The sequence below is a fragment of the Silene latifolia genome, chromosome 10 (genome assembly GCF_048544455.1).
Source record: "Silene latifolia isolate original U9 population chromosome 10, ASM4854445v1, whole genome shotgun sequence".
NCBI classification, from domain to species: Eukaryota; Viridiplantae; Streptophyta; class Magnoliopsida; order Caryophyllales; family Caryophyllaceae; genus Silene; species Silene latifolia.
The window spans coordinates 146,028,713-146,054,469 of NC_133535.1; the positions used below are offsets into that span (position 1 = coordinate 146,028,713).

Sequence of the window (25,757 nt, forward strand, 5' to 3'; positions counted from 1 at the left end):
ATGATGTCGCATTGAAATACAGTAATGGAGGTAAATAACAGGCTGCATCACAGATTCACTCTCAATGTCGAAACCAGTACCCCATACACGGTACCTGATTAGACTGATCGAGTAACACGATTTTCAACATTGGTTCATACTGCGGACCAACAGAAAAAAACAATAACAGTTTTTTTTTTTTGTTTGAACAAATATATAAGCAATTGCCCTTAATAAACACACACGGCATTAATTTGGGCGTTTACCAGATTAGGAATATTTCCGGTATCAAAAGAAATCAAGAAAAACCGAACTGATATAGTGCGTATAGATACAGTTAGAAAGACTGCCTGGTATGTCCTAAAAATAGGGTGCTTGAAATCAACGTTCTGTCGTACTGCATGAAATCAATAATGTTCTGTCCTACTGCTATGTCCATCACACTTGCAGCGCCATCAACTACAGATGGAGAGGCTGAATTTATTCACCAACAGAGTCTCATCTGTACGTCGAGGAAATCAAAGCCACTAGTAGTCTCTTCAACTTCAATCCGTTTCAAAGGATGTCTCAAATATTTGTCCATATCCACCAATTTATTCAGCAAAGGCTGCAAAACAACAACATTAGTTCAATAAGTTAATTTGTGACGCCATTTCAGCCCCAAATTCGACAGAAAGTAACACAAAGCAAAAACAAGACCATACCTCAACTGCCAATTTACGATAGCGAGACTCAACTCGTAATGAAATTATACGAGGGTGGCAAGTCCAGAATAAACCATTTAAAAAGGCTGAAAGCGGCGAGCTTGATAGTTCCCAATATGAGTACATGTTAATCTTCAGCTCTCCGATATCACAAGGGGGTCCAAGTCCAGCATTTCCGCTTTTTTCACCATCTTCATCGCCATCACCATCAGTGGCGGGTACCTTAGATGATTCAAGGCGCAAAAATATTTTCAAAATATTGCAACTATTTAGTCCTTTCAAGAGCTTCTTCAATTTGAAAAATCCGTACGTGTCAAAATACAAAGCGTACGTGTGGATATGGATGTTACAATTCGCTTGACTACGAATGGTGATAGATAAGGACGGGTTTGTGTCGCCACGAAATTTGAATTTCTTCAAATTTGGAGCATCAATCACAACATTTAACAAATTATTGTCGCATTTAGAAAAACAAATTATTTTTAGTTGGGTATTCGATAGTTTGGTATTCGTCGGCATCTGACAGCCACTAAACTTCAATTTCTCTAGCGAGGTTAGTTCCGGTAGTAGTTTAGCAAGATCCTCACCTGTAATAGAAAGACCACTTACAAGCACATGCCTCAAATTTCTCAATAAACCCCGATTTGCAATAATCGGCCAAGGGTCGTCGTTCACGCCATCGGAATTGTACTCGAAAGTCGTAAGACTAGAAGTCTCGAGAATGACTTTCCCGCCGTCTACATGTACATCTCCATCAATATACAGATCCTCCAGTTTGCTATGACGTGGAATCACCAAATTTTTGAAGCCAGGCCAAAATGATAGAACCAATTTTTTTTAGGTTCGGACATGAACTAACAATATGAAACAGCATACGCTCCTCTAAAACGACATCAGGAAATAAGAGCAAAATCTCGAGAGACACAAGTTCCAAAGCTTCATAGTAGGGTATTTCGACATTATCACAATCAAGATCTCTTAACGACTTAGCACAAAACAGAAAACTGGGTAATTTGTAGTTAGCCGGACCTCTAAGGAAAATTTCCGTAACTTGGTTACGCACGGCTATCTCAAGCCACTCATCAACTTTGGAAGGCAACAGTAAATCATTAGGCGGAAGTGCAAGTATCAACTTCGTTATACGGAGGTTTTCTTTTGAAATTTTTTGCATTCGAGTATCTATATATTCCAAAAGTCTTGGAAGCGTTTCCATAGGAAACTTATAGTTATAATAATGATCAAAATCGAGAATTGGATTCGTAGCGAAGACTTGATTCCATCTTTTAGACAAGACGCTAGTTCTATACGCCTGTTCCGTATCCAAATAAGAAATTATATGATGTATGATAAAATCCGGCAAATCTGAGAGCCTATCCGTAGAATTAAACTCCCCATGTTTTGGGTTATTGCAATCGCTCATCATTTTCTCCGAGGGAATTCCGTTGAAACAGGTTGTAAAACTTATAAAGTTGAATGAATGTGTGTATTTTTCATTAATGAATAATAATAATAAAGAGATATATAGTAGAATAAAAATTAGGGCTGAGTAAAAAAATACGATACAATTTTTTTATATAGTAGAGCCAATACAATAACCTAAGGATAGAAGAACTATAGAAAAAGGAAAGTGTACAAATTAAAATAGAAAATTGAATTGGTAATAATAATATCTAAAACCAAGATATGGAAGCAAGGTAGGATTCTCATCATCTCCACACAAATATGGAAACTAGCTAATTTCGATCTCACCCGAGCTTGAAAAAAAAAGGGACGTGCTAAATCCCGCACATCATTTTACTCAATCCCGCACTTAATTCCACCTTATTCCAAAACTACCCCTCTCATTTCTTCCCCTCATCAAACGAGAAACAAGAGAAGTAAAAAAACCCCAAATTTTCATTGCCACCCTCCTCCCACACCGGCCGTCCCTGCGCCGCCGACCACCACACCACACTCTCATCCACGCGACGACCATCACATCACACCCTTGTCCCCGCGCTGACAGTCCCTTCCCCGCAGTCGACAGTCCCATCCCCGCAGTCGACCATCCCGGAGTCGCCATTCCCCTCCCCGCAGTCGACCATTCCGGAGTCGCCAGTCCCCTCCCCGCAGCCGACCACCCCTCCGAGACTGGATCTGTTGGAATCTGTTCTGCAGAATCTCGTAGTGGAAGGGGATACTTAGGTGATGGAAGAATGTGGATATGAATTGTGGGTTGATGCTTAGGTGATGGAAGAATGTATAACAAGGTTAGATGTGGCGATGTTCAATGCACATTTGTCATCAGACGATACCAGCAAAAATAACCATTTAATCTGATTCTCTGAATTTTTATGGTTTGTTAAAAATCCCATTGTGTAAAATGGGAAACAGTAAGAAATCAAAGAAGATGATGAGATTATCGAACAAACACAGCACTGAAGATGATGAGATTCTCTGAATTTTTATCGATTTTTGAATTTTTAGTCCATTTAATCCGATTTAATCCGATTCTCTGAATTTTTATGGTTTGTTAATCCGATTCTCTGAATTTTTATCGATTTTTGCTAAGCTAGATATCTAATTGCTAGAAAAACCCTATTTTTTAATAACGAAAACATCATGTAAATCGATTAAAAGACGGGGTCTTAATAATTATTGATAAAACGACGAAATTACATTTGATATGTGCGAATTACGATCCATAGAAGTCGAACGATGAAGGGATTGATTAGGTTAAGAGAGAGGAGTCTTTTTTATTCTTTAGTAGTCTTTGTTATTCATTTTTTTTTAAAGGGCAAATATGGAAAATTAGGGTAAAATGTGTAGGATTTAGCAAACAGGTGTGCGGGATTTAGCATATACGAAAAAAAAAAAAAACCTAACAAAACGAAAACATGACCTGTTGTATAAATTTGAATGCAGAGTCAGGCAGCTGAATGTACGATTAGACGATTAATGCAATAAAGGATCCCATCCAAGGCGAGGTAGGAGTAAGGATAATACGCAGTCCTACCCTTTTTTAAGCACAAAGATGTGTGTTCGGTTGACACATGACGGAAATTATCAGTACTGAACCGACTGGTAATTCATAACATAAGAGGCGCAAATAATAGAACGAATAACTTTGCTTTACTCTATTAATACCTCAAAGCCAAAGAAAATGAGTTTAGGTACTACTAGAAATAAAAAAACATGGCCATACCTCGATTGTCAAGCTATAAGATCTTAAATGAACTCGTAAAGAAATTATATCGGGATGGCAGGTGCAGAATAAACCATCTAGTAAAGCTGAAAGAGAGGATTCCGAGAGTATATAAGATGAGAGAGTTAGCTTCAACTTTCTGATAACACATGGAGGTCCAAGATCAGCATTTCTGACTTCTTCTTCATCATCAAATTCGACGTCATCACAATCGTTCTTCATAGTAAATAAAAATTTATTAGAACAAATAAAAATATACTTCTAGTCTAAACAATTATAAGCAGTACATTTGCAGAATGCAATACCTTGATTGTTTCTTTGAGCAGTACGAGTTTCAAAACATTGCAGTCGTTTATTCCTGTCAAAACCTTCTTCAGTTTGAAAAACCCGTCAGTATCAAGATAAACAGGTAGCGTGTGGAAAGAGACGTTACAACTGGCTTCACTATGAATGGTGATAGATAAGGACGAGTCTAGTTCGCCATTCAATAAAGTTTTAACAACTAGAGAACCTGTTCATGTAAATAGAACTCGAAAATTTCCTATCATAAAGACTGAAAGTAACACACAAATCAAAAAGATGAGCATACCTCAACTGTCAAATTATGGCCGCCAAAATCAACTCGCAAAGAAATTATATGAGGGTGGCAAGTCGAGAATAAACTTCAGCTCTCTGATATAAAAAGGGGGTCCAACTCCAAGTTCAGCATTTCCGCTTTCTTCTTCATCAAATTCGATATCATCACCTATGGACTTCAAGAACACAATCATAAGAATTTGTAGTTGGGAATTTAAGTTCGAGCGTCAATATACATTTGCATTCTAGCATCTATATATTCCAAAAGTTTCGCAGTATCGCCATTAGAAAAATTATCATGATGAAATTCTAGAACTGGGCTAGTAGCCGAAATTTGAGTCCATCTTTTCAACAAGACGCTAGTTCTATACGCCTCTTTCGTACCCAGATGAGAAATGATGTGATGTATCATAAAATCCGGCAAATCTGAGAGCCTATCCATTGAATTCAACTGTCCAGGTTTTGATTTCTTGGAATCGGGTATCATTTTCTGTGAGGAATTTCGTCGAACAGGTAGACTGCACTCTGTAAATGTATGACTTCTAACTAAACAACAATTCTTTTATAAAACCGTTTTACACGAGTTTTGTGGGGGAGGTAAAGGGGATTAAGTTTTTGAACGAAGTACTGGAAATTTTAAATTAAATTTTCATTTCGAAAGAAAGGAATTGAGTTTGAGAACTGGGAAATGCTCAACTTGTATTTAACTGAATTTCAACAAACATAATAAATTTGGTTTTCGAAAAAAAAAAAAAAAACTAACTCTTATTTGATCTGTCCTAAAAGGTTAAAACAGATAATTTGTGATCTCGGTATCGAATAGATGAACCATCTCAACCAAAATCTTAAGCTATAACCACTCTTCAAGCACAATGGGCATTTGAGTGAGAGAGTGTAATATGAATAATTATAATAGTTAGATTTCAACCATCACTTTAAGGTTTTGGTTAAGATGGTTTATCGTAGATACTAGATAGTACTCCGGCTTCTTCGCAATGATCTCCCACATTTATTTTCTCCAGTTTTCAATGCGGTACTTTAACCATAATTTTTGGTATTTATATACGGTAGTTTTATTTTAGGTTGAATTCGAACTTTATCAGGTTATCACTTTCTAAGCATCTAGGCTAACACGAGTTCAGTTTTTGTCAGCTCGTGTATTATCTCAACTAAGCTAGTGTATTATCATATTAAGCTAAGCAATCTTTTTTCATTCTGACCAAAAAAAAAAAAAAAAAAAAAAAACTAAGCTAGTGTTTTTTTTTTCTTTTTTAATTTTCCGGGGCATCAAAGCTGTTTGATGTTTATAATTATGTATTTTAACTTTTTATGCCTGAATTTGTAACTGATTTAGAATTTGGATATTTTATACGAAGTATATGTTATATGGTATCACAAGAAATCAAGAAAATTAAGACCGATTTGTGAAGGTTTCAAAGATAAACGTCACTGCATTTTGGGCAAAACTAGGTAAGAAACTCCGGTTTGCAGGACGGCATGGGTCCTTAAAGCATCAACAAAAGTAGTCCGTAGCAAACTTTGTATGAGAGCGCGATAATGCAAAATAGATACTACAGTCTACAATCTAGTTGAAAGAAAGATGAAGTATTTCATTGTGATTCAGTCTATCTAACAATCCGACTGAATGATGTCACATTGAAATACAGTAATGGAGGTAAATAACAGGCTGCATCACAGATTCACACTCAATGTCGAAACCAGTACCCCATACACGGTACCTGATTAGACTGATCGAGTAACACGATTTTCAACATTGGTTCATACGACGTTAATTTGGTTTAAACAAACCAATGAAAACAATTAGAGGAAATATATAAGCAATTGCCCTTAATAAACACACGACGTTAATTTGGGCGTTTACCAGTTTAAGAATATTTCCGGTATCAAAAGAAATCAAGAAAAACCGAACTGTGCATACAGATATAGTTAGAAAAACTGCCTGGTATATCCTAAGGCACCAATAAGCTATGAAATCAACGTTCTGTCGGCCTGTCAAATGATTGTCAATGTCGTACTGCATGAAATCAATAATGTTCTTCACCAATACAGTTTCATCTGTACGTAAAGGGAATCAAAGCCACTAGTAGTCTCTTCAACTTCAATCCGTTTCAAAGGATGTCTCAAACAATTGACCATATCCACCAGGTTATTCAGCAAAGGCTGCAAAACAACAACAATGACTTTAATAAGAGAGAGAGATCTGAAAACACTAATCATCATAAAAACCCGTTACCAAGCATAATAAGCCCAAATTTCCTTTGCTGATCCATCGATCTTTAATCAACTCAAGTTATAATTAAGTTAATTTGTAACCCCATTTCAGCCCCAAATTCGACTGAAAGTAACACAAAGCAGAAACATGACCATACCTCAACTGCCACTTTACGATAGCCAGACTCAACTCGTAAAGAAATTATAGGAGGGTGGCAAGTCCAGAATAAACCGTTTAAAAAGGCTGAAAGCGATGAACTTGATAGTTTCCAATATGAGTACATGTTTATCTTCAGCTCTCCGATATCACAAGGGGGTCCAAGTTCTGCATTTCCGCTTTTTTCTTCGTCAAATTTGATATCTTCTTCATCTTCATCATCACCATCATCACCATCACCATCACCATCACCATCACCATCCCCATCCCCATCCCCATCCCCATCCCCATCCCCATCCCCACTCCCATCACCACCACCACCACCACCACCACCACCACCACCACCATCACCATCACCATCACCATCACCATCATCATCATCATCATCATCATCATCATCATCATCATACTTCAAGAACACAACCATAAGAGTGGTTAGCAAAGCTAAAGAAAACATAAACTCATAGTCTAAACAACTATATGGAACTCATTTACGATACCTGAGATGATCCGCCGAGGAACAAGATTTTCAAAACATTGCAACTATTTAGTCCTTTCAAGAGCTTCTTCAATTTGATAAATCCGTCACTGTCAAAATACCAAGCGTATGTGTAGATATGGATGTTACAATTGGCTTGACTACGAATGGTGATAGATGCGGACGGGTCTATGTAGGCATAAAATTTAAACTTGTTCAAATTTGGAGCATCAATCACAACATTTAACAAATAGTGGCATTCAAGAAAGAAAATTTGTTTTAGTTGGGTATGCGATATTTCTATATTCGTCAGCATGTGACAGCCAATAAACTTTAGTTTCTCTAGCGAGGTGAGTTCCGGTACTAGTTTAGCAAGATCCTCACCTGTAATAGAAAGACCAAAAACGCTTAGATGCCTCAAATTTCTCAATAAACCACGATTTGAGATAATCGGCCAAGGGTTCACGCCTTGGGTATTGTACTGAAAAGACCTAAGACTAGAAGTCTCGAGAATGACTTTCCCGCCGTCTTCAGGTACATGTCCCTCAATATAGAGATCCTCCAGTTTACTATGACGTGGAATCACCAAATTTTTGAAGCCAGGGTAAAATGAGAGAACCAATTTTTTTAGGTTCGGACAGGAACTAACAATATGAAACAGCATACGCTCCTCTAAAACGACATCAGAAAATAAGAGCAAAATCTCGAGAGACACAAGTTCCAAAGCTTCATAGTAGGGTATTTCGACATTATCACAATCAAGATCTCTTAACGACTTAGCACAAAACAGAAAACTGGGTAATTTGTAGTTAGCCGGACCTCTAAGGAAAATTTCCGTAACTTGGTTACGCACGGCTATCTCAAGCCACTCATCAACTTTGGAAGCCAACAGTAAATCATTAGGCGGAAGTGCAAGTATGAACTTCGTTATACGGAGGTTTTCTTTTGAAAATTTTTGCATTCTAGTATCTATATATTCCAAAAGTCTTGGAAGCGTTTCCATAGGAAACTTACTGCTATAATAATGATCAAAATCGAGAATTGGATTCGTAGCGAAGACTTGATTCCATCTTTTCGACAAGACGCTAGTTATATAAGCCTCTTTCGTATACAAATAAGAAATTATATGATGTATGATAAAATCCGGTAAATCTGAGAGCCTATCCGTAGAATTAAACTCCCCATGTTTTGGGTTATTGCAATCGCTCATCATTTTCTCCGAGGAATTCCGTGAAACAGGTTGTAAAACTTCTATCTAAAGTTGATTGAATGTGTGTGTATTTCACTCATGAATAATAAAGAGGTAAATGTATATAGTAGAATAAATTAGGGCTGAGTAAAAAAAATACATACTATTTTGTTATATAGTATGTAGAGCCAATATAATAACTTAAGGATAGAAGAACTCTAGAAAAAGGAAAGTGTAGAAATTACAATAGGAAAGTGAATTGGTAATAAAAATATCTAAAACCAAGATATGGAAGCTAGGTAGGATTCTCATCATCTCCACATCAGATATGGAATAAACTAGCTAATTTCGATCTCAGCCGAGCTTGAAAAAAAAAAGTAAACTCATTATAAAGCTTGCTAACCTAACAAAACGAAAACATGACCTGTTGTATAAATTTGAATGCAGAGACAGGCAGCTGAATGTACGATTAGACGATTAATGCAATAGAGGAGTAAGGATAATACGCAGTCCTACCCTTTTAAAAGCACAACGATGTGTGTTCGGCTGACACATGACGGAAATTATCAGTACTGAACCGACTGGTAATTCATAACATAAGAAGCGCAGATAATAGAATGAATAACGATTTACTCCCAATTCTACTGAAAATGAGAAAAATCAAAAACATGGCCATACCTCGATTGTCAAGCTATAAGATCTTAAATGATGAACTCGTAAAGAGATTATTTCGGGATGGAGGTCCAGAATAAACCATCTAGAAAAGCTGAAAGAGAGGATTCCGAGAGTATATAAGATGAGAGAGTTAGCTTCAACTTTCTGATAACACATGGAGGCGGGAGGTCCAAGATCAGCATTTCTGACTTCTTCTTCATCATCAAATTCGACGTCATCACAATCGATCTTCATAGTAAATAGCCATAAAATTTTATTAGAACAAATAAAAATATACTTCTAGAGTTCTAGTCTAAACAATCATAAGGAGTACATTTGCAGAATGCAATACCTTAATTAATTGTCTCTTTGAGCAGTACAAGTTTCAAAACATTGCAGTCGTTTATTCCTGTCAAAACCTTCTTCAGTTTGAAAAACCCGTCAGTATCAAGATAAACAGGTAGCGTGTGGAAAGAGACATTACATCTGGCTTCACTATGAATGGTGATAGATAAGGACGAGTCTAGTTCGCCATTCAATTTGAACTTTCTCAAACTTGGAGCATCAATCAAAACATCGCACAAACTGCAGCAATCATTCAAGCGAATATGCTTTTTCTGAGTACTTGATAGTATGATACTCGTCAGCTTGTGACAGCCCCAAAACACCAAATTCTCTAGCGAGGTGAGTTCAGGTCGTAGTTCAGCAAAAGCCTTGTATGTGATATCAACAGTAGCGATGTTTATAAACCTCAAATTTCTCAACGAACTACCCTTTGATGTAATCGGCCAAGGGCTAGCACGATTAGAATGCTTGGGTATGTAACAAAACACGTTAAGACTAGAAGTTTCGAGAATGACTCTCCCATCTGTAGGTAAAGTTTCAGATATGTCGCGCAACTCCAGCTTACTAGTAGTTACTACAATGAGGAATCACGATACTTTTGAAGCCAGAGCAATCTGACAGCCGCAAATCTTAACAATGTGACACAACATACGCTCTCGATAACGACATCACATAATTTCAAAGACTCGAGAGACGCAAGATCAATGGATTCATAGTAAGGTATCTCGACCTTTGTACATTCTAGAATCCTTAACGACCTAGCGGCTAGCAGAACACAAAATTTGGGGTAATTTGTAATCAGCAACACTAGTCAGAACAAATTTCTCAACTTGGTTTCGTGCTGCTATTCCAAGCCATTCATCGACTTTGAAACTTGAAAGCCAATTCTATGCAACTTCTCGGAAATACAAGTGTGATCGTCTTTATACGCAGGTTTTCTTCAGAATATTTTTGCATTCTGATATCGATATATTCCAGTAATGCTTCAGTAGTTCCGTAAGAAAAACCATAATGATTAAACTCAAGAACTGGGTTAGTAGCTGAGATTTGAGTCTATCTTTTCGACAAGACGCTAGTTCTATACGCCTCTTTGGTACCCAGATAAGAAATGATATGATGTATGATAAAATCCGGTAAATTCGATAACCTATCCTTAGAATTGAACTGCCCAGTCTTTAATTTGTTGGAATCAGGCAACATTTTCAGTGAGGAATTAGGTCGAACAGATGGTGTGCACACCCTAACTTTAGAAAGAAAAAGGCAGAAACAAATTAAAGGTAATTGAAGCTTACCTGAATAAACCTTCTGTCCAGAAGTAAAGATCAGAGGTAATGAAACGTGAGAGTAGAATGGACATAAATAATGAAGGTTTTCTTAAGAAATACCGAGCTCTGTGTATTACTAATCAACAATGAAGGTTTCAAACTGCTAGCTTAATAAAAATTTGGGATATTCTCTCGTATAACCCAAACTTTTTCGTTTTCTATGGTATCACAAATCCATTGTTTTTCACAAAAATACTTTGTCCGACAATAAATCTATGTTACGAGTTCAGACAACAACAACAACAACATCAGAGCCTTAATCCCAAAATGATTTGGGGTCGGCTGACATGAATCATCTTTTCGAACCGTCCATGGGTGAACGCACGCCTCAAAATGCGAATAAAAAAGGGAAGATGAAAAACAAAAAGGAAGAACGAAAATGTAATGGAAAGTCAAGGTGAACTTAGGGGTTTTAAAATCGAATTTCGTCTTTCTTTTATTAAAACTTAAAATTTAAATCGAGAGAAAAGATTAAAACGATTTTTAAAAACCGAAATAGAGTTAAGGATCCGGAATGAACCAGGTAAAAAAATGTAATAAAGGAGAGAAAAATAAATTAATTAATTTCTTTAAAACGGTAATTTTTTTTTCAACAATTATCTCGTCAAGGCCTTGAATTTGAAGAAAAAAAATCACCACTTTTGAACTCTTCGCCGATAGTTATGGTTGGTCGAACTTTTGTAACGAATAAACTTTGACTTACCATAATTCCTGACTACGACTTAAGACATCAGTGAATTCTTTTTCAAACTGAAAACCTCTTAAAGATGATCAATTTGAAAAAAAATGTTTTTATCAGATTCTGAACTTATAGCCAAGAATTATTGACGGTCAAATTTTTTTTGGAACAAAAAAGGGGTATATCTTAGAAATGAAAAAGTTAAGAAGTACACGAGAGACCCATAAAAATTATAATGGACACCAATATCAATTAGAATGGACACCACAGACGTTTCATAAAATTAATTGGTGAATGTGAAAGAGGGAAGTGGATGACCAATTTGTGAAGGTTTCAAAGATAAACGTGACTGCATTTTGATGATGTATGGGAAATAGTATATAGCTCTTTATGAGTCATCCCGTTCATTAGGCCTGTCTATCCAGCCCGCTTATTACTAGGGTAAAAACTCTGGTTTGCAGGACGACATGCACCAACTAAAGCCGGTTCGTAACAAATCTAGTTGAAAGAAAGATGAAGTCTTTCGTCATGATTCAGTCAATCTAACAATCCGACTGAATATGTCGCATTGAAATATACAATAATGGAGGTACCAATTTCTGGAAGTTAAACTAGACATATATATTCCACCAAAAAGGGTACAAATAGGCAGAAAGAGGACAACACATTCACCAACCAACAACCGCGGCAATCATAAGTGAACGTATCCGAGTGGAAGTTTATCAAACTAACATAGACCCATTGACGTCAATTAGTTTCAGACGAGTGACAAAACGATAAATAATTTGACAAATAACCTTAGAAACAAAATTAACAAATCAAACAGCCTGCTGTAGTGCTATGCCCAAAAAGTCTTCCAAACTGTGTCTTGAATAGCAATATCCTGGTACGAAACAACCTGCATGTCAACGTCGTGCTACATGAAACTTGCAGCGCCATCAACTGGAAACTATAATTCTTCACCAACACAGTCTCAATTGTACGTCGAGGTACTGAGAGTCATTATTAGTCTCTTCAACTTCAATCTGTTTTAAAGGATGTTTCAAACATTTGACCATATCTGCCAGCTTATTAAGCAAAGGCTGCAAAACAACAACAATGAGTTCAATAAAAGAGATAGATCGGAAAACACTACTCATCATAAAACCCACTACCAAGTTAATCCATCTTTAATAAACTCAAGTTATAATTAAGTTAGTTTGTGACTCCATTTCAGCCCCAAATTCGACTGAAAGTAACATAAAGAAGAAATATGACCATACCTCAAGTGCCAATTTACGATAGCCAGACTCAACTCGCAAAGAAAATAATACAAAACAGAAACATGACCATACCTCAACTGCCAATTTACGATAGCCAGACTCAACTCGCAAAGAAATTATAGGAGGGTGGCAAGTCTAGAATAAACCATTTAAAAAAGCTGAAAGCGAGGAGCTTGAGAGTTTCCAATATGAGTACATGTTTATCTTCAGCTCTCCGATATCACAAGGGGATCCAAGTTCAACATTTCCGCTTTCTTCTTCATCAAATTTGATATCTTCTTCATCTTCATCTTCATCTTCACCATCACCATCACCATCACCATCACCATCACCATCACCATCACCATCACCATCACCATCACCATCACCATCACCACCACCACCACCACCACCACCACCACCACCACCACCACCACCATCATCATGAGCATCATCATCATAATCATAATTATAATCATACTTCAAGAACACAACCATAAGAATTGTTAGCAAAGCTAAAGAAAACATAAACTCATAGACTAAACAACTATATGGAACTCATTTACGATACCTTAGATGATCCGCGGAGAAACAAGATTTTCAAAACATCGCAACAGTTTAGTCCTTTCAAGAGCTTCTTCAATTTGATAAATCCGTCAGTATCAAAATACCAAGCGTACGTATGAATATGGATGTTACAATTGGCTTGACTACGAATGGTGATAGATAACGACGGTTCTGTGTCGCCATCAAATTTGAACTTGTTCAAATTTGGAGCATCAATCACAATATTTAACAAATTGTCGCAATGATCTAAGCATATATGTTTTAGTTGGGTATGCGATATTTTGATACTCGACAGCATATCACAGCCAATAAACTTCAATTTCTCTAGCGAGGTGAGTTCCGGTACTAGTTTAGCAAGATCCTCACCTGTAATAGAAAGACCAAAAACGCTTAGATGCCTCAAATTTCTCAATAAACCACGATTTGAGATAATCGGCCAAGGGTTCACGCCTTGGGTATTGTACTGAAAAGACCTAAGACTAGAAGTCTCGAGAATGACTTTCCCGCCGTCTTCAGGTACATGTCCCTCAATATAGAGATCCTCCAGTTTACTATGACGTGGAATGACCAAATTTTTGAAGCCAGGGCAAAATTTGAGAACCAATTCTTTCAGGTTCGGACATGAACTAATAATATGAAATAGCATACGCTCTTCTAAAACGACATCACGTAAATTCAAATACTCGAGAGACACAAGATCCACAGCTTCATAGTATGGTATCTCGACATTATCACAATCAAGATGTTTTAACAACTTGGCACGAAACAGAATATGGGGTAATTTGTAGTTAGTAGGACCTCCAAGTGTAATTTCCGCAACTTGGTTACGCAAGGCTATCTCAAGCCACTCATCAACCTTGCAAGCCAACAGTAAATCATTAGCCGGAAGTGCTAGTTTGAACTTCGTCATACGCAGGTTTTCTTTTGAAAATTTTTGCATTCTAGTATCTATATATTCCAAAACTCTTGGAATCATTTCCGTAGTAAACTTGTTGTTATAATAATGATAAAAATCGAGAATTGAGTTTGTAGCGAAGATTTGATTCCATCTTTTCGACAAGATGCTAGTTCTAAACGCCTCTTCCTTACGCAAATAAGAAATTATTTGATGTATGATAAAATCCGGTAAATCTGAGAGCCTATCCGTAGAATTAAACTCCCCATGTTTTGGGTTATTGCAATCGGGCGTCATTTTTTCCGAGGAATTCCGTGAAACAGGTTTTAAAATTTCTATCTAAAGTTGATTGAATGTGTGTATTTTCACTAATGAATAATAAAGAGGTAAATATATATATAGTAGAATAAATTAGGGCTGAGTAAAAAAATACGATACGATTTTGTTATATAATAGAGCCAATATAATAACCTAAGGACAGAAAAACTCTAGAAAAAGAAAAGTGTACAAATTACAATAGGAAATTGAATTGGTAATAATAATATCTAAAACCAAGATATTATGGAAGCAAGGTAGGATTCTCATCATCTCCGCATCAGATATGGAAACTAGCTAATTTCGATCTCACCCGAGCTTGAAAAAAAAAAAAGTAAACTCATAATAAAGCTTGCTAACCTAACAAAATGAAAACATGACCGCTACTCAATTTCCTGTTACTCATAATAAGCTTACTAACCTAACAAAAAGTAAACTCATAATAAATTTGAATGCAGAGTCAGGCAGCTGAATGTACGATTAGACGATTAGTACTGAACTGACTGGTAATTCATAACATAAGATGTGCGTTCGGCTGACATATGACGGAAATTATCAGTACTGAACCGACTGGTAATTCATAACATAAGAGGCGCAAATAATAGAACGAATAACTTTGTTCGAGTGAAAATGAGAGAAATCGAAAACATGGCCATACCTCGATTGTAAAGCTATAAGATCATAAATGAACTCAGGTAACATTTTCAGTCAGGAATTTCTGACTTCCATCTTTTCGACAAGACGCTAGTTCTATACGGCTCTTTGGTACCCAGATAAGAAATGATATGATATATGATAAAATCCGGTAAATTCGATAACCTATCCTTAGAACTTAACTGCCCAGTCTTTGATTTCTTGGAATCAGGTAACATTTTCAGTCAGGAATTTCGTCGAACAGATGGTGTGCAAACCCTAACTCTGAAATTAACAGTTGCAATTCCTGTCTGATTAAAATAAGAAAACCAATTAGCAAAGATGCCAAATTTTGCAAGGAAGATATTAGAAAAAAGAAAAGGTAAAAATTTATATAAATGTAAAGGTGGATTTGAACCTTTGACTTATTATCAGGTTATCACTTTCTAAGCCTTTAGGCTAACCCAAGCTCGTGTATTATTTTATTGTCGCATTTGGGGTCTAATACAAACAACAAACCAATGAAAACAATTAGAGTAAATATATAAGCAATTGCACCTAAAAAACCACACACGACTTAATTTGGGCGTTTACCAGATTGAATTTGGCTATAACAAGAAAATTTCCGGTATCAGAAGAAATCAAGAAAAAACCGAACTATATAGTCCATATAGAAACAATTACAAAGACTGCCTGGTATGTTCTAAATTCGGCCTGTCAAATGAGTGTCAATGTCGTACTGCATGAAATCAACGTTCTGTCGTACTGCTATGTCCATCACACTTGCAACGCCATCAACTACAGACGGAGGGACTGCATTTCTTCACCAACACAGTCTCATCTGTACCTCGAGAACATCAAAGCCACTAGTAGTCTCTCCAACTTCAATCCGTTTCAAAGGATGTATTGAGATATAGGTTAGTTAGTTAGTCTAACTAACAGATTGTAACTAACCTCTACCTAACTAATTCAGTTAAGACTAATCATAGTTAGTTGTTAGTTAGTTAGAGGAAAGTCGGTTAAACTCTTGTATAAATACAAGAGATCATGTATTCTGTTTCTTACTTCTGAATAATAAGATTTTCTCTTCTAATTCATTCTTCTTCCTTCCATAATCTCTCCATCATTCTCATTACTTTAGTTTATCAATTATAATCATCATTAATCAAGAAGATTGGGTTTTAATATGGTATCAGTCGTCAGATACTACGTTCTGGTTTTTTGATCTCTTCCTTGTCTGAGTTCTTCAAGGATAGAGGTATACTTTTGTTCGCTTCCGCTATACATTCATTCATCTTCATCTTATACAGATTGGGTTTTAATAGGATGTCTCAAACATTTGACCATATCCACCATTTTATTCAGCAAAGGCTGCAAAACGACGACTGTGAGTTCAAATTAAGCCCAAATTTCCTTTGCTGATCGATTTTTAATAAACTCAAGTTATAAGTTAATTCGACTGAAAATAACACAAAGCAAAAAACAAGACCATACCTCAACTGCCAATTTAAAATATCCAGAATTAACTCGCAAAGAAATTATAGGAGGGTGGCAAGTCCAGAATAAACCATTTAAAAACGCTGAAAGCGAGGAGATTGATAGTTCCTGATATGTGTACAGGTTTAACTTCAACTCTCCGATATCACAAGGAGGTCCAAGTTCAGCATTTTCGCTTTTTTCATCATCAAATTCGATATCATCATCATTATCATCATCACCACAGACTTCAAGAAGACATTCATAAGAGTTTGTTAGCAAAACTAAAGAAAACATTAACTCGGTCTCAACAATTATATATATATATATATATATATATGCAGCTCATTTGCGATACCTCATATTTGTCGGGCAACATGATTTTCAAAACATTGCAGCTGTTTAGTCCTTTCAAGAGCTTCTTCAATATGAAAAATCCGTCAGTATTAAAATAAATAGGCATTGTGGAGATATGGATGCTACAATTGGCTTGACTAGTAATGGTGATAGATATTAGATAAGGACGGGTCTATTTCGCCATCAAATTTGAATTTCTTCAAATTTGGAGCATCAATCACAACATTTAACAAATCGTCGCATTCATATAAGCAAATTTGTTTGAGTTGGGTATTCGATATTTTGATACTCGTCATCATGTGACACCCCAAAAACGCCAATTTCTCTAGCGAGGCGAGTTCAGGTAGTAGTTCAGCAAGAGCCTTATCTGTAATAGAAAGATCAGTTACACTTAGAAACCTCAAATTTCTCAATAAACCACGATTTGAGATAATCGGCCAAGGGTACCTCAGCATCAACACAATGAAGGTGTCTTAACGACTTGGCACGAAACAGAACACGAGGTAATTTGTACTTAGCAAGACCTCCAAAATCAATTTTCGAAACTTGGTTACGCACAGCTATCTCAAGCCACTCGTCCGCTTTGCAACCAAACAGTAAATCAGTACCCAGAACGGCCAGAAGTGCAAGTTTGAACGTCGTTATACGCAGGTTTTCTTTTGAAAATCTTTGCATTCTAGTATCTATATATTCCATTGTAAACATATAATGATAAAAATCCAGAATTGGGTTCGTAGCGAAGATTTGATTCCACCTTTTCGACAAGACGCTAGTTCCGGTAAATCTGAGAGCCTATCCATAGGATTAAACTGCCCATGTTTTGGGTTATTGGAATCGGTCATCATTTTCTCTGAGGAGTTTCGTCGAACAGGTAGAGTGCAAAACTTCGAACTAAAACTCGAGACTAACAGCAATAATATACGATACGGTTTTGTTATATAGTAGAGCCAATACAATAACCTAAGGATACCAGAATTCTAGAACAAGGAAAGTGTATAAATTACAATAGGAAATTGAATTGGATATAATATCTAAAACCAAGATATGGCACAGTTAGTCTTGCTTACACGATTTTTGGGAACATTTTATTGATATTCTTAAAATTATTGGAAATTATATTATTTACTTAATATTCTTAAAATTATTTCTCTCAAAAAAAAATATTCTTAAAATTATAAATTGTAAAATTGAAGAAATAGTAATCTATCTATCTGTCTATATATATATATATATATATATAATTATGTTGATTTTGTATAATAATTATGTTGTATGATATCAAATTTTTATAAATTTAGATTTTATTTAAGGAAAAAACGTTATTCTAACAAAAAAAAAACAAAAATCATTCTATTTATAACTGAGATCTCTTTGAAATCAGTATACAAGAAAGCCGATGTAAAAAAAAATAACTTTTTTTTTCTGGAAATAAATACATGTAATAATTTTTTTTTCAAAGTAACTTTTGTTATTTGGGGAAGACCAACCCTAATTAATATTGTCGAAGAAATGCCTTTTATTTTATTGAAATTATGATTTATCAGACAAATCACGGGTATTATGATCACTTTAAATTAATTTTACGTGCGTAAAATAAATACTTTTCACTAATCTTTTTATATTAGGTTGAGCTCGCATGTCGTACGGATGTTGGTAGACCTGTCAAACCAGTCGGAGGAGTGGAGCCGTAAGCCAGGTCATACTGGACGGGTCAAAATAAAGGTCGGGTTATGTGGGTTACGGTTACGGGTCGAATTGTGGTCAAAATACGGGAAAAAATAGTGGCCAACGCTTTAGTACACTATTTTTAAATCGATAAAATATTTTAAAAACAAAAATTAAAAAAAATATTTAATATTAATATCTTAATCTTATTAATAGTTATAAAAATATTAATTATATTGACAACTATACAAACTAAGTTATTTTAAACATTATTTTATTATTAAAGGTTACAACAATTTATAATATTAATTTTTTAATTATTTATGTAATTAAAAGTACAAAAACTAATGTTTTATTACTGTTATTTCAAACATAATATATAAATATTTTTTTTATAATAAAAATCTTGATTCATCTTTAATCAAACAGGTCGATTCGTTCATGGTGGGTTTCGACCCCAAATTAACGGGTCATTTCAGATTTGGGTTGAACGGGTCCCGGACTCCCAGGTTGAGAAAAATACAAAAATTAATGTTTTATTATTATTATTTCAAATATAATATATAAATATTAATATTTTAATAAAATTCTTGCATCATCTTTAATCTAACAGGACTACCTGTTCAGATTGGGTTTCAACCCTAAATTAACGGGTCGTTTCGGGTTTGCATTAAACGAGTCATTTTGGGTGAGGTTTCGACCCTAAATTAACGGGTCATTTCAAGTTTGGGTTAAACGGGTCTCGGGTTGAGATTTTATGTGTCTTGACCTTGGAAAAAGTAGATCAAACGGGTCAGGTTTTTAGGTCCGGTCAATATTCAACACCTCTAGGTGTTGGTCCTAAATTAGTAAGTTGTTTTGTTGTAACTTAGTCTTGGGTAATGGGTCAAGATTTGAGGGTTTATGACCGTGAAAAAACGGTTTAGTTTAAGACATATTTGTAATTATGGTTAATTTGACATATCTACATAATGCTATGTAGACCAATAACGTTTAATTTGTTAATGGGGAAAATCAAACTTTAATTCTATTTTTTAATTATTATACAAAGTACAACTTTAATTGCAAAACTATTCTTCGTTTTATTTAATATTTCCTCCATTTTTTATCTTCTTTTGTTTTATTATGGTATCAAATACATAACTTTGAACATATTTTCCGATTTCTTTTGTTTTTTTTTTGTCGAAAAAATATTTAGTAAAAGATATATTGATAATAAGTAAATATTTTATTTTCAACATATTTACGATTAAAGTTCAAAAACTTTAGCCTTCAAAAGCAAATGAGAAGATAAAAAATGGTGTAAATATCAACAAATTTTAAAACAAACCGTGAATTTCACGGGTTTAAAACTAGTCATTATATAAACATATTAACTTATCAGATTATAAATATTATTTAACAGTAGTAAATAAATATAGATAGTCAACCGTAATTAATTAGGAAACAAATATTGTCTAGAGGCGAAAATTTGAAGATGGGTTAATTTTTAGTATAAAGAGGTTTTCTCCAATAAGCCCCATTGACCCTGAAATTGGGTCAATGAGCCAATTGAAAAACCTCGACAGAATATTCGTCATTAGCTCTAAATAACTTAATGACAACATATTTACAAGTTACAACGAACCCAAAATTAATCCACACCACACCATACCAAGCCTGATTGACCTATTTGCAAGCGCGGTTGCTTTCCCTTGTGACGATCTTAAGTTACGACGGAGAAAGACAAAGCGCCAATAGATACTTAATACTCCTCGTTAGACCTGTCAAAACTCGACCTGACCCGAAAACCTGACCCGCCCGACCCGTTTTTCTTAGGTTTACAAACCCGGGTTTTTCGCCCGCGACCTGTTTGACCCGAACCCGAAATGACCCGTTATATTAGGGTCGATACCCAACCCGAACGGGTCGACCCGTTGGGTCAAGAGAAAATCATGAGTTTTATTAAAAATATTAATATTTATATATTATATTTGAAAATATAGTTAAATTTTTTTTATTACTTAAAATTGCAAATTCAACTAAAAAGTCAATTTTATACAGTATAACTTTTATAATATTTAATAATAAAATAATTATTAAAAAACTTTATTTTAGTAATTATGTCAATATAATTAAATGTAAATGTTGAATATCGCCCGCAAGGGTGGAGTCTAGTGGTTAAAACTTGGGTGAAATTCTCAGGAGACCCAGGTTCAAGCCTCCTCAAGAGCAAATGTTTAGTTTATGTCTTTCTACCATGGCATTGAATTGTTGCACTTCTTGTGATCATGGGATGGACTGAACAATTGTGGTCGCCTGACCACCTTTTTTTTTTTTTTGGAAAATCGGAATATTAGTTTGAAGAGTTAAGAACGATAAACACCTAAGAGGGGGAGGGGGTGAATTAGGTGTACCTTTTAAAAATTTTCTCTCTTACTTGGTTAATGACTAACACAAGTAAGATCTATTGATACGAGTTTGAGAAACTTAATAGATTGTAAGTTCACAAAAGGTACAGCAGGTCTATGCAACAGTATGAGAGACTGTTGCACAGTACTGAGAGCGAGATTAACGTGTAAAAGAAGAATGATAAGAGAACGTGAAAGTAAATAAACAAACAAGACGATGTTTAAAAATTGGTTCAGCTCCTACTCCGGAGCCTACGTCCAACCGTTATTTTATTGCTTGTTTAGAAATTTACTCAAACTTAACTAAACCATTACAATGAAACAACTCGCCAACCTACTCCGGTTGCAATGCTTAAAGCTACTCCGCTTCAAGACTTTCTCTTGCTCAAAGCTACTCCGCTTCAAGACTTAAGGTTCTATCTCAACGGTTACTGAGTCGAATCTCGGTGGTTCACTTAAGAACATGGAGATTACAATTAAGACCTAAACACGAGAATCATTGAACATATTCGATTATGCAACAAAAGATTAACGAACGATACTTGGAGATTTTACTGACTTTGAAAAACAATTGAAGACTTTTGAAAAACAGAAAAACGGTTTTGCAAATGATTGAAGAACAAAGCTTTTAATGCTGAAAAGATTTGCAAAGTGTTTACAATGAATGCTCTTTCAAAGTCTTGCAATAAATGAAAAATGAAGTGGCTATTTATAGAGAAAGGTAGTGTGTAAGAGAAGGTTCTTAACACTACTTTAATCTAATATCCACAAGTTAGTAGCATGCATTTTCATTTAAAAAATATAAAAGAACAATCAGGTTTGAGAGGCTCAAGGGGCTGCGTTTTTCCAAAGAGAAGGAGTGTTTCCCATAAAATATGGGAACTCACAATTTTGCCACAAATGGAAAAAGCATAAGACCCATTTTTAGCATGAAAGGCAACTTGCACAAATGGGATTGACATCTTTTAAATTATTGTGCAAGCATATTCTTTTGTTCTTTTTGTTCTTCAGTTTTGAAATAATGTTCCTCTTGAACATATAAAAGATTTTTAAGGAATTTCAAACACTTGTAAATTTTCCCGAAAATTCTCCATTCGTTAGTACCAGAAACCATGGTGCAACAGTCTCAGGAACTGTTGCACGGTTTTGCCATAACTAATGCGTAAAAGAAATATGTTGAACTACCTCGTTTACAACATTTGTTCTAGACTATGGGCATGCTTGACTTGTCCTTCATCTTGATCATCTTGAACTTCTTTGAACAATCATGGGATGCTTCAATTTGCTAAACATTTACTAAGAGGTAAACAATTAAATCATAATGAAACTTGGCATCATCAACCAAGTGTGTTCTAACAAATTCCCCCTTTGATGATGGCAAGTTTTAAATATGTGTGAAGTTCCCCCTAAGCCCATGGTGAGTCGGTCTTTGAACCAAATGATAAGAAAATCAATTAAACATGATCAAGGTGAATGGGGGTCAACATGCTTGGCCTAAGTAGAACATCTAATCATCATAGCTAAGACAAATTCACGGTGAACGTTAGCCGAAGAGTTGTTAGTTAACACATAAACACATAATTTAACTACTTCCCCCTCTTGACATCATCAAGAGAAGGACATAAACATGTTCAAGTAGTACATAATTAAACCAAAGACAAATGTTCAAAATAAGAGAAAAGAAACAGCCCATTGCTTGCATAAGAATTAAAAACAAAGAGCCAAAAGGATAGGAGGGCAAGGGTAGGTACGGATGCCTCATTCATCATCGGACACATGACCACCAAGAGCTTGCACACGCTCAATAAGATCTTCATTCAAGGTTTTGAGCTCAGCAACATCTTCCTTAAGAGTCTCATTGTCCACAACCAATTTGGACACCATGTTCATAAGCTTGTCTAACTTACCAAGAACAACACCCATTTCAACAGTTGAACCAACTGTTGCGCCAGTTTTACCCCTACCCGAGAACTTACGGGTCAACTTCCCATTGTTGATAGCCAATGTCATTTGAGAAAGCAAGCCCATGGTCATGTCATCACTGAGTTTTTCAATACCGGGGCTACCTTTCATGACAATCTTTCGTTTCATGAAGACAATGGACAACCACATACCATATGGGATCACAGTTTTCTTGTCAAATTTCCCTTTTTGGAGGTCGGGGGCAATCTCATTGATACGGTGAAAGATGAGTTGGGGAAGGTTGATGGGACGGCGTTTGTGAATGTGGTGAATGAGGAGCATCTCAAGGAGGGAACATCGTCCCCTACTGTTATTGCTTGGTAAGATGGCTCGGTGAACAAGGTTAAAGGTAAAACGGTGGGGGGCTTGAAGTTCATGAGCATATATGTTGGTGGTGCCACTTTCATTGTCGGGTCGAAAGGTTCTCATAACCTCACTAGCCATAGCTTTATCAATATCACCCCAAGTGGATTTAGGAAAGGTGGTAAGACCCACGGCTTCAACCTCAAGGTAAGAGGCAAGTTGGTCAATGGTCAAGACAAAGGGTTTTTGATTTATAAAGGCCGAGAGGGTTCCTGATGCAACATCAACCTTGACTCGTTGCATAGAATCAATCAACTCCGACATGTAAACAGGGGAGTATTTGTCGAGGAGATTAACCCAACCCCGACCATAAATAGCAGCTTTGAAGAATGCAAAAGCCGGAGAAGAATCATACCATGTTTTCTTATAACGTCTCCCACTGTGGAAGCAACATGCAAGTATGCCGTGACAGAGCTTGAGGGTGTCATCCGGAAGATCAAGAGAGTTGAGATGAGCAAGAACCTCGTTCTTGAATGCCTCATCATGAGTGGTGACCATCAACGCTGTGCATGAATTGAGAGGAATTTTATCCTCAATAACATCATCATCATCCTTTGGAAGGACCACCTCCCTCTTCCGTGAGTACCTTGGCTTTTTAGCCGGTTTTGGCTTTGATTCCTTCTTCCTTTTGAGACCGGCCTTAGATTTTCCCTTTGATTCGGTGGGAGTTTCGATGACAATATCATCATCATCACCAAACAGTTCGGTGATTTTGATTTGGGATTTTGTTTTGGGTTGTTCGGGAAAAAGAGGTTCAATTTCATCAGCAACATTGTCTTCATTGGTGGGTTCATTGGTGATTTCAATGTTTGGAATGACCTCTTCCTCATGAAGGATTTTTTTTTCTGAATTTTGATTTGGGGAATCAATTTTTTCAGCATCTTTCTCACTCACAATTCCCTTTTCCTTTTCGAGTTCACTCTCTTTCTCTTTTTCCTCATCTTTTTCACTCATTTTTTCTTCCTTATCATCATTCTTTTCAATTTCATTTTTCTTTTCAACATCTTTCTCATTCACTTTTTCTGATTCTTTTTCTTTTTCTTCCACAACAACATCACCAACAACCTCGTTATCCTTTTCTTCTTCAACAATAGAAGCAACAAACACATCATCATCAATTTCTTTGTCTTTTTGGATGTTGCTTGCTATTTGTTTGAGCGTGGGCTCGTCTTCCTCAGAATCAATATCGACATTTGAGTCCAACATCAAAGAGATTGGTGGGCTTCGTTTCAATCCACCACGGCCTCCTCTACCACGGCCTCTGCCTTTGACAGCCATGGATTTCTTTCGTGCAACATTTGGTTTGACTGTTGGCGGCTTGGAAGGAGACGGGGTGGGTTTGTCAGATTTTTCAATACTTGCAGCGGATTGTGAAGCCATTTTTTGTTGGGCAATATATTTGGGGTTGAATGTATTTCTAAGGTTTTGAAGTTCTCTTCTAGTTGATTTTTTGGGAGCCATTTTGTGGGTGATGGGTTTGACGGTTTTGGAAGATGAAAGAGGTTGAGATAATTTTGAATTTTGAAGTGAGTTGTGGGTAAATGGGAAAGTGGGGTTATTACATGGGGGTTTTGTTTGATGGACGGTTGGAGTATTAAGGAGGGAGTGGTTAAAGGTTGAGGTGGAGTGTTAAATGAGGGTAATGATGACATAGGGGGCGGCTTGGTGTAGGATTAGCTAGATGGGACATAAAGTAGTGCAAAGCTCAATGCAAAATAATTCAAATGCAAAATGTGGAGTTCCAATGCAACTTTTTCGGTACACTTGTTATATGGCAATTTAGACATTTTTAAACTTGAGAACATATATGCATCATTTCATCTCTAGTCAATCATATGGGAAAGATAATTTTAATTTATGTCACATGTCGCCTAACAAACCAATTTCCAACCGAAGTTTTACGAATTGTTCCCTTTCTAACGGTTTTGTAAAAATGTCCGCAATTTGATTTTCCGTTCTACAAAAAGTTAGACATATATTCCCTTTTTCAACTTGATCACGTAGAAAGTGATGCCTTATGTCAATGTGCTTTGTCCTAGAATGTTGTATTGGATTTTTCGAGATGTTAATGACACTTGTATTATCACAAAATATGGGAGTAGTTTCGAAAATAAGACCGTAATCACGCAATTGTTGTCGTACCCAAAGAATTTGAGCACAACAAAGAGCGGCACTTACATACTCACTTTCGGTCGTGGATAGAGCAACGGTATTTTGCTTCTTGGATGCCCATGAGATAAGGCACGGTCCTAAGAAGGTGGCAATACCCGAGGTGCTTTTTCTATCCAACGAACTCCCGGCATAATCCGCATCCGAAAATCCTACAAGATCAATGTCATAATGAGTTGGATACCAAAGGTATAAACCTTGCGTTCCAATCAAATACCTAAA

General features: G+C 36.0%; 2 protein-coding genes and 2 long non-coding RNA genes across 5 annotated transcripts; all 4 read right to left on the minus strand.

Annotated features, from left to right (window-relative positions):
• Positions 1-204: 204 nt before the first annotated feature.
• LOC141609295 (uncharacterized) lies at positions 205-1,499 on the minus strand. Its single transcript, XM_074428401.1, has 2 exons — positions 684-1,499; positions 205-586 (listed from the first exon to the last, which is right to left on the minus strand). The coding sequence occupies exons 1-2, from the start codon at positions 1,200-1,202 to the stop codon at positions 464-466; spliced, it is 642 nt and encodes a 213-aa protein (XP_074284502.1). The 5' UTR covers positions 1,203-1,499; the 3' UTR covers positions 205-463.
• Positions 1,500-2,283: 784 nt separating this feature from the next.
• Positions 2,284-5,095, minus strand: LOC141609296 (uncharacterized). Its single transcript, XR_012527344.1, has 3 exons — positions 4,457-5,095; positions 4,173-4,238; positions 2,284-4,083 (listed from the first exon to the last, which is right to left on the minus strand). It is a non-coding gene; the product is annotated as an uncharacterized LOC141609296 (long non-coding RNA).
• A 1,130-nt stretch (positions 5,096-6,225) lies between these two features.
• On the minus strand, positions 6,226-7,093 carry LOC141609297 (uncharacterized). Its single transcript, XR_012527345.1, has 2 exons — positions 6,834-7,093; positions 6,226-6,624 (listed from the first exon to the last, which is right to left on the minus strand). It is a non-coding gene; the product is annotated as an uncharacterized LOC141609297 (long non-coding RNA).
• A 6,104-nt stretch (positions 7,094-13,197) lies between these two features.
• LOC141606207 (putative F-box/LRR-repeat protein At4g15060) lies at positions 13,198-18,047 on the minus strand. Of its 2 annotated transcripts, XM_074425250.1 has the most exons (3): positions 16,988-18,047; positions 16,648-16,877; positions 13,198-15,464 (listed from the first exon to the last, which is right to left on the minus strand). In XM_074425250.1, exon 3 carries the CDS (start codon positions 14,500-14,502, stop codon positions 13,306-13,308), a length of 1,197 nt encoding a protein of 398 aa, XP_074281351.1. In that variant the 5' UTR covers positions 14,503-15,464; positions 16,648-16,877; positions 16,988-18,047; the 3' UTR covers positions 13,198-13,305. The 2 variants fall into 2 exon arrangements, with proteins under 2 accessions (XP_074281351.1, XP_074281352.1); XM_074425251.1 differs by lacking the exons at positions 16,648-16,877; positions 16,988-18,047 and adding an exon at positions 15,572-16,106.
• Between the last annotated feature and the right edge of the window lie 7,710 nt (positions 18,048-25,757).